Consider the following 10,000-nt stretch of genomic DNA (forward strand, 5'->3'; position numbering starts at 1 on the left):
TTTTTAACATACTGAAAGAGCATATTATGTAGCCAAGTGTTCAGAAGGTTCAATAACGGAGAAGGTTTGAAATAAGAATTACCACAGAAGAGTAAAACATTTTAAGAACTATTGTTTCAAGATGACAAGAAGCAGCCTAGGTATTTTTTCCCTTGAGGTTATAGATTACAGGTGTTAAGATGCTATGGCAGTACCTGAAATAATGCACAGATGCAAAAATTTTATATATCTCAGGTTTCAAGCCAAACCTATTTTCATCATGACACATGCTAGTTATTTTTACAAAAAATAATTTTCATGAGTAATTTAGTGCCATTATAATTTAAAATTGAAAAGCAACTGCTACACACATTTGCAGTAACTGAGGCCCAAAGTGAAATAAGTGCAGTTTTATTATTTTTAATTCAATGAAACTTACTTTTTAGCAGTTTTACTCTCACCTAGTCTGTTTTTCTTTATTGCCAGATGCTGACAATAAAAATATACCTATTTACAAATTAAGTGTTCGGGACTGCATTGTGAACAACTGCCTTAGGAAATGAAAGCTATAAGCATTGTAAGCAATCCAGCAGTTCAGAAGAGGTACTTAGCGTCTTGTACAATTGGCCTCATACACAATGGGGAGAGGAAGGTGGCCTAATTACTACAATGCCATTTAAAACAAAACACAAAAAAAAACAAAAACAAAAACAAAAACAAAAAAACCCCAAAGAAAACAGAACAACCACCTATTGGCAACATGAAAATCCTAGCTAGTTCCTACTAGAACATTTCCTCTTTACAATGACCCCCTGTGCAAATTATTTCCCTATTCCCTGCAAAGGTTATCATTTATATAGTTTCTTCTCCCCTTAGATTCCTAAGGTGAATTCACTTAAATCAGGAGAGGTATAAAAGGGGGGAAACAGTTATTTAATTTAAAAGTATTACACAGAAATTGTTTGGTCCCCTTATCTAGAAATATGTATATAATATCTGTTTCACCTCTAAGAACAAGAATTCTGGCCCACGGTTGACTTGATGTTTCAGTGGAAAATCTATTCACCCTTTTTATTTTATATTGTTTTCTTTTATTTATAACTGCCTCAGCAGAGCATCTGTATTCTGAAGTCACTGTAGTCCTTTCACCTTAGCTGAATTTTGGAACAATTTCATTCTACAAGGATGCAAAGTATCAAGTAATGTGGCCCTCTGGTGGAAAGCTAAGTATCACATTTTATTTCTCAGTTATTGCTCAAGGAAGCTAGAGGTTTTTAAAAGCATTTTGCTTAAAAAGATATAGAGACAACTTTTAGAAATATACCATGCATCTCTTAAAAAAAAAAAAGATGAGCAGTTCAACCAGTGCTGATAGATCTTTATCAATAGGAAACCAGTATCTGACATTTTAAGATGTACTGGAGACACACACAAAAAAACCCAAACAAACAAACAATAGATACTGCTCAATCACTCCCCACACTATGCAACTTTTGAAGTGTACATACTATCCACACCTGTGTATGTCACTAAAGAAAGTCCAGTTTGTAAAAAAAAAAAAACACAAAGCAAAACAAAAACTTACCTGCTGTTGTTGCAGATGCAGCAGTTCTACTGTGCTTACTTCAGTGCTCGTGTCACCACTTGATCTTCCATCTCTGCTGCCAGCATCTAATTGGCTGCTTAGAGTGCTCATTCCATTTTGATTCATTGAACTGTTGCTTATTGTCTCTGTCGCAGATTCCTGCATCATGACTTAATACCTAAAAGTGATTAAGAAGTATCAATTAACACACGCGTTACACCTTCACACTTCCATTATCAAGATGTCCCTCTCTGCCAATTACAGAGACAGCATCTTTAGAAGAGGAGAAGAAAAAAAAAAAGAGGCATCTTTGCAGTCATTTAAAAAGCAAGCAGTGCAATACAAAACTAGCTTTCACGGATATACTAATCACTAAAATTCTGTTCTCTATAAGCATTTTTCATGTAGTTTAATTTAACCGGGGAAAAGCATCCCATATGTGAAACATGGGCACACTGCATTCCTGAACAACTACATTTTAAAGTCAACCTATCAAACCAGTTAAATGAAGGCACAATTTCACACACTGCTCTGTATTTCTTATTATCTAGCTTTGACAACCATGAATGACTATACAGCCTTATTTAAAATATTCACTATCTTGATTCTGTCAGAATTTTACAGCATCTCTTATGCAAGGCTGTTGTTTAATGATGCACAGCTAATCATACAAAATTAAAATTTTGTAAGGGTGTTTCAAATCATATGGTATCAACCAATGATAAATAGTATAATGGACTTTTTTCCTTTTCTTTTTTTCTCTTTCTTTTTTTGGTGCCTAAATAAAATTTTGCCTTGGAGGCATTTTAAGAAAAAGCTCCTGCTGCAAACATGTCAGATATTGCCTATTTTTTTAATCAAACGGCTGATATTCATTTATTTTTCTGACATTTAAAACATTTAATACTGTCCTTCCTGCAAAGTAATTAAGCTTATGCATGAGCAGCAATCAAACTGTTCACTTGAAGATGACTTAAAACTCAATTTTAACATTGGCAAATAAATGAAAGATATAAAATTAATTTTCCAGGCATGTATTAGATATGAAAGCTGGAAATAAAATCTATCAAGAATATCACTAATGATTGTGCTAAAAACAGCATAAATTATGCATATTACCTTCTCTACAGTAATAAATGTTTTATCATTTTCACTGCATAAATATACTGTACTTTCAGGATAGCAATGAGATGTCCTGCCAAGATCAGTTGAAATCCTTGCAGTAAATAAAGAGCCAACACAGTCTTACAAACTAGGATTTCAAGTACATTTTGCATTTGTAATAAAGAAATCCTAATTTCTGTTTTCAGGCTACCCAAGTTCCATACTATGTTAAAGGTGCTCACTTCAGTCCATTTTCCTGTAATAATGCATACATTAAACTGAAAGCTTTCCAGGAAAAGATTGGGGAGGGGGCTTTCTGAAATGCGATGGCATTTCCCTTGTTGGGCAAATAATCTGTTTAAGCAACACTGGTCAAAGAATAAAGCTGTTATTTTATCCAATACAGTTTCCAATTCAGCTCAGTTTGTGCACAAAAATCTTATCACAAGACCAAACAGGCTATTTCAGCTGAAGCTACTGTTAAGAAAAGCAGCAAAACAGTAATATAAGTTTTCACAAAGGAAGACTTAGCATGCAATCCTGTTCATCTCTGCTCAAAGGTAAGCCCCAGTGAATTTGCAAAAGGTCCTAGTCCCTGGCAAAGACTAAGCATGTTTTAAAAACTTACACAGTAAACACCAATTTCTGTTATAAAGGATACAAACACAATAAACATGATCACACTTCACATAAGGAAAGGCAGTTGTTATAATCACAACTAATCAGGGGAGAACCAGATGTGTTTAAGAACAGATAGCTCTTGTTAAACATTCTACTGAACATTAACTAAGAATAAGGAAAAAAAATGAAAAACGGGATACATATAAAGATGAATTTTCCAAGAAGAAAACAAGGCTAATATTCTTTTTTGAGATTAGGCAGCTAATAAGTATTCAAATTAGGCATAAATTTTACATGCAGCGTGCTTAAAATATTCAGAAAATGGGGTCTCGTAACATTTCTAGATATATAAAAATTCTAAACAATATCTTCACCAATTCTATAGAATTGTTAAAACAATACATTGAAAAAGCATTTAAAGCATGCATAAATGTAAACACATGCATTAAGTATCTTTTTTATAATATCTCTGAAAGGATTCAAAAGGCTATCTTTGGACACATGAAAGATTTGTTTTAAAATTCTTCACAGTGCAAATATATGGCTATTCCCATGTCATAAACAATCACATATATTAAAACTATAAACTAGTATGCATACAGTTTAGCCAACCAATCAAAATGGTTCATACATATTTTGTACTCTCAATCTTAAAAATCAAAATTATGTATGTACTTATCCATGATTTCTTCAATATGATTAAAAATAAAAGGTTAAGCATCCTCCCAGTTATTTTAATCAGAACATGTATAGTTGTAAATGTTTGTGTACTAGAAAACCTGTAGTTGGACTAGGCAACACTGTCTGATCACTGAGCCTGTACGATCAAGTTTAACAAAAATGGTCACTGAGTGGTACTCATATAAGAGAACACAAGTTCTGACCCATCATCAATGTATATGGGGAAAAAGGACACATACAGTGCATAATGTTCACTGCAAAATAGTGGAAAGAGGAAAAAACCCACAAAACTCATTTTTCAAAGCTATGTACACATGTCCAGTACTATCTGGTAAAAAAAATAAAATAACGCATAACCAAAGGGTACATTGGGTGATGACTTCTTTGTAACTATGCTTTGGAAGAGAGGTAGACAAGAGTGTGAATTGTAGGAGAAAGGAGGACTCTGTAAAACTTTGCTATTGTGTGGTTTGTATTACCTCTGACAATCCCTTAAACTGTGTATCCTGAAAATGCAAATTTAGTAAGCAGAGTGGTATCTGTTTCACACAAGCTCCTTTTCATGCTCAAACCTCCAAGCAAACAACAATGCACTCATTCTATAGGAAGTTCACCAAAATAACTTAAGAATACAATGATTCCTAACTGTATACCTTTTGTTCCACAGGTAAAGATAAATTCTCCCAAAATGATAATTATATATTTAAGATTAACATTTCTAAGAAAATAAACTATTAAAAAGCATACTTGTTCACAGTGCATGCACAATCTGCATGGATACACACCACCCAAACTGTAAAAACAAGTGCAATCTCTGAATATAATTTATGAATTGGTCTCAAACATGTAACAACTAGGTCAGATGCCTCAGCTATGCTTCATCCAAGATATGAAAGGAGTAAGGACATCTCAGTGCTTCCTGTTAATGGGGGAGTATGGGCTACCACATCAACATTTAACAAACAACCACACAATTCAAGTGTAAGCCTTGTCCTATAATTAGGTGAACATATGTTCACTCCCTGCTAAGAACTCTCCCTTACCACAAATCTTAACTTTTCCCTAGGTTTCTGTAAATCAGTAAGTCACTGTACAGATACTTATTCTCTACACCACTTCCCTTTTGAAACATTAAAGTGACACTGAAACTGACTGCACAAGATTGCATTTTCTCTTCCTAAACAATTTGAATTGAAAGGTTACTTAGTGTAACAATATTTACTTGCAGAATTGTGTTGTTACCAAGGGTATAATGGATGGTGGCTATGCAGGTTTACGCAAGAATGAGTGAAGCATGAGGCATTAGCCATGTGTTTGACATGTTTCAAATTGCTATAATCCAGCATTAAACACACCCAGCAATTCATGCCATTCCTTGCAGCCATAATCTTGAATAAAGAGTGCACAACCACCTATTATATAAATTAGTATATGAGTCCCTGTTATAGTCACAACAGTGCTTTTGTGTTTATTTTGCATCAAGATGTGGTCTTTTATTTGTACAAATAGAAGGATAAAAAACACAGCTCAGTTAGACCTCTTTACTTTTATGATAGGGTTGTATGAAATTCTATACTTCTTTGTTTTGTTCTTCCTTAAGATTTCTGTTGGTGCAAAACAAAACAGTGTGAAATACTTTATTTCTTGGAGGATTCTGCCACTGTTTTATTGATTTCTAGGTTTTCAATACCTGTGAGGGCCAGGTACACTTTTAAAATTCAGAAGCATGAATGAGTGCAGTAAATGAAACTTCTAATTCACCGCTAGGGGGCCTCCTTTTGAGATGCAGGAAGTTTTTAAATTGTGTGTGCACTTCCAGTATGGAAAACTCTTGAATTCTCCACATTCACGGTTAATAGCTCTTAAAATGAGTGTGTGTGTGGGGGGGGGGGAGTAGGATCCTGGCTAAGAAAGAGAGACATGGCATCCATAATCTGAGACGTATTTCATTACTTGATAATATGTTAATGATTCTGTTTCTTGGTGGCACCTCTAAACCTCCAAAAAAGGAAATTCTTAATTAAGTTCAAACTTCATTGCCTCACAGACAATGAAACCTAGAAAAGGTACATTCAGGACAAGACAAATGCATGTATTCTGAGTTGACAAATATATCTTGACTTCTGTGACTTTTCTGAATTGTGAGAGTTCCACTTCTGCTCCCGCCCCCCATTTTAATAGGAGCACATTTAAGGGGAAATTAAAAATTGGATCCAAAGAGCTAGGAAAATAGTTGCATGTGCCTTTGATTCTTTCAAACAGCAATCTTCCATGCTAAATTTTTAAATAATTTTTTTCTTTTAAAATGGTGGGGCATTCTGAAGTGTATATTGCAATATATGCTGGTCAAAGGCTGGGGCAGGGGAACATACCTTTAGAGTCAAGTGTGTGAAAAATATGCTCTATGCATTGTTTTTTTGTGTTGAATCTGTTTTAAAAGCAAACAACATAGATATGTGGATCATATACAAATTATCTTACATCACCTCTTTAAAATATATTTTATTAAAAGAACATTACAAATAATTAAAAAATTTCATATCCTCCTATAATTAAGCACACTAAGGACCTTGTGGAACCTACCCTCAAATATCCTATTAAAATTGCTCCTTACAGTAACAATGGTTTAAAAATGCCAACATACCCATTGCTCAATGTGTTTAATTATTGGGCCAGAACTTAGATTTTGGAAAGGTTAATGTAATAATTTCTGAGGAAGGTGTTGTATTGGACTTAAATCTTATTGGACACCGGGCACAACGTATTTTATGTACTAGATTAGTAATGAAGAATGTATCAAAAACTGATATCCTAAAAAAGATATTGTTCTATGCATAGTAACAAAAAGTAGAAAGCCCGGCTTAACCTTCCCATTCTCATTTAAATTAAGAAGCATAATGCATTTCAGAGCTAGACATTTAGAATGGCATACCAGGATACATACAGGCTGGTTAGTATACTTACAAGTATTAGACAGGCCCACTTTTAATTCAAATTTCTGCTCATGTACTATTAGGGTGAAAAAGCATAATGGCATCTAAGTTCAAATCAAGGGAATTTTTATGTTTAAGCTCTGACACTTTGTCTATACTGTATATGTAAGCACACATATGCTGGTTCAGTGAGAGAGCTTGATCTGCCTAAACATGCTTCTCCACCTGGATCCCCTTGTGAGATCATGATTTAAACATGCAGACTGGTCCTATCTGTCTTTACAGATGTTTTAAAAGGATGCTTGCATTCATCAGTTTGGAGACTGGATCAGGAATTCTGCACATAGCACTCAACAGCTGGAGATCATATGCAGATGAACATCCTGATGCAATTTTGCCACTGTGATACCCACCAGCAATGTACTATGGATGGCAGCATGCCTTGCCATCTGCCTTCAATGCAGATGGAAATGCAAGCAGGCAATCCTCTCCCATTTACTTTGTAGGGCTACTGCATGGGGCTATTATCATTTCTGTTAGTAGTCACATGCAATGTCTTGTTGCGCACAGCTATGTCTGGATAGAGGCCAGTGAAGTTAGACACCCAGATAAAAGGAATGGTGAATTCCACATTACAATCTGATCTAGATTAAACTGACAAAATGCATACAGCAATGCTTCACCAAGTTTTACTGAAACAATTTTCCAAGGCAGAAACTCTTCCTCTACTATCAGCAGCAAAAAATATACCAGTGTTGAAATCTTACAATGATACTATATAAGCTACAATTTTAAATATTCCTTACATTTAAAGACAGGCTTGGTATAAATCAATTGGCTACAATAGAGTTTCTCATCTATAATGGTAGACAGTGGCAATTTGGAAGTTTTTAGTAGCAGAATTAATCTTTTGTGAAGTACAAACACAGAATTTGCCAATAAACATTAACATTAAAAGATGGCTCATACAATTGCTTATAGAAGATGTTGCAATTAAATTAAACATAAAAGTTAAACATAAAATTAAAGTTTTAAATTTAACATGCATTAATGCAAAGATATGTATGTGTACCATACGCTATTAAGGCTTCTATGCTAAAACAGTCTTAATTGAAAGGAAACCCAATGTAACATCTGAGTAACTGCACATAGAATTATACATAAGGGGTGGCTGGAATAACCATGCTTCAATCCCACCAGAATCAATGGTGACGTTAGCCAGGACTAACGTATGTTGTGGTGACTTTAGTGGAACTAAAACATGACTTATTTCATCTGAGTTGTACCTGTAAATGCCTCTGCATCCCAGAAGGCCCTGATTTTATTTTGGGAGATCATCACAGCAGGACTAGTCACAGTAAAATATTACTATAATAAATATTTTTGTTTACTGTCTATATTTGATACTTTGCTATTTCTTCAACTGTGCCCTTATAGACAATGCATAGGTTAAAGTTGTTCATTAGATCCCAGTCAGCATCTTTATTCAAATGATACTTATTATTATAAGCAGCATTATACCAATTTTGTTTAATTTTGCCTTCCTAAACCTCCCATGATAATGTATGTGGACTGCAGAAAACAACCTCGATATGCATGCCAGCATATGCTTGGACTCCCAATACTCTTTTGTGCAACTACTATACCAAATTGCTAACACATCTGATGCCTTACATGGTCAAGTAGCTATACCTTTTTTGTATTATATACTTTTTGCATATAGGAGAGTCACAAAGGCATCTAAGCTACATTTAAGGTCCTTAACAGAAACACAAACAATTCCTTCACTGCAACAAATATTTTCTGAACATGACTTTTGAAAAGTAAGTGGAGGAGGAAAGAGAAGACATTGGGACAACTGTAAATAATTAAATACATGAAAGTAAGGGAAATGGCACCTACCAAATGTCTTGTCCTGGTTTTTAAAAAATGGTATAGCCTTAAAAATTGTTGCATTTGTGAACATATACAGGAAAAAAATAATGTTAGCCTCAATTCCCGTCAGCATGTGGTATCAATATTTTATCAAACTACTGTACAAATGCACTGGCATGCTAAACCCAATAGTACTTTCACTTGGCTCAAAGCATTTCTTTCATTAACCATCCCAAATACTTAAATACACATTTTATTTTAACACCCTAATTAAGTTTTCAAAATCGTGTGCATGATACTATGACTATTCTTCCCACTTGTTGTCTTGACCTACAATGAATTTTGCCACAGATCCCTATACATTTGACCCAGCAGGGTATATTTTGAAAACAATGTATGCCTTTAATACTTCTCCAAACTAGACCCACCTCTTGGTTTTCCATTGGAAGGTCTACAGCAGAGGCGGTACTGCAAAGAAAAAAAATGTTCTATTGGCTTCAACTTATCACAAGCTCAACATAAGCCTCCACCAATTGAGTACAGCAAGAGCTTGTCTCTTACAATTCATACTCCAGTGATTATACCTTGCTGTAGCAATAAATGTACGTATTATCGAGAGCATGCCTGAAAAAACATGAAAATTATATCTATGATTTCTGTATATGTAGACAAAGACGCAAAATAAATATTGTTCGTCTATCTTTTGTTATGTAAAGAACACATCTTGAGATACACTTTGGTCTCAGAATATGTCAAGCATAAACAAGAAGGCTAACCAGCAAGTGACATGTCCTAAAAGGAGTCCTATCGAGAAGGTAAGCTGTGTGTATAATACTTATACTTGCAGAACTATCTCCAGTAGAATATAACTGTTGAAAACTTCCCCAATGTTTAGCAGGCATCAGAATTACACATATTCCTAGTATACAAATTGTTGTTTAGTCATTAAGCCGTGTCCGACTCTTAGTGACCCCATGGACCAGAGCACGCCAGGCCCTCCTGTCTTCCACTACCTCCCAGATACAATAGCCAATGCTATATTTTATAATCAGTGCAATTTAATACTATGCTAATTCTGAAAGACCAATACAAAAAAACAAGACCAATTTAAAGAAACAGATTTTGCACTGGAATTACTGAATCACTGCTAAAATATAAGGTATTTATTTCTGAGACATTATTTTTCACGCTCAAGTGCATGTATTGTATATTGCAAATAAAA

The 10,000-nt window shown here is 34.5% G+C and overlaps 1 protein-coding gene across 8 annotated transcripts in view; it reads right to left on the reverse strand.

Annotated features, from left to right (window-relative positions):
- Positions 1-10,000, reverse strand: part of FOXP2 (forkhead box P2) — a 576,890-nt gene that overhangs the window by 260,916 nt on the left and 305,974 nt on the right. For 7 of the 8 annotated variants that reach the window (XM_020789698.3, XM_078376822.1, XM_078376823.1 and 4 more), the window contains one exon: positions 1,565-1,742. In XM_020789698.3, the coding sequence (XP_020645357.3) occupies positions 1,565-1,732 (168 nt within the window). In that variant the 5' untranslated portion in view covers positions 1,733-1,742. Of the gene's footprint in view, positions 1-1,564; positions 1,743-9,206; positions 9,242-10,000 lie in introns of those variants that run through there. The other variant, XM_073000520.2, reaches the window with a different exon arrangement.

The sequence above is a fragment of the Pogona vitticeps genome, chromosome 5, assembly GCF_051106095.1.
Source record: "Pogona vitticeps strain Pit_001003342236 chromosome 5, PviZW2.1, whole genome shotgun sequence".
Lineage (NCBI taxonomy): Eukaryota > Metazoa > Chordata > Lepidosauria > Squamata > Agamidae > Pogona > Pogona vitticeps.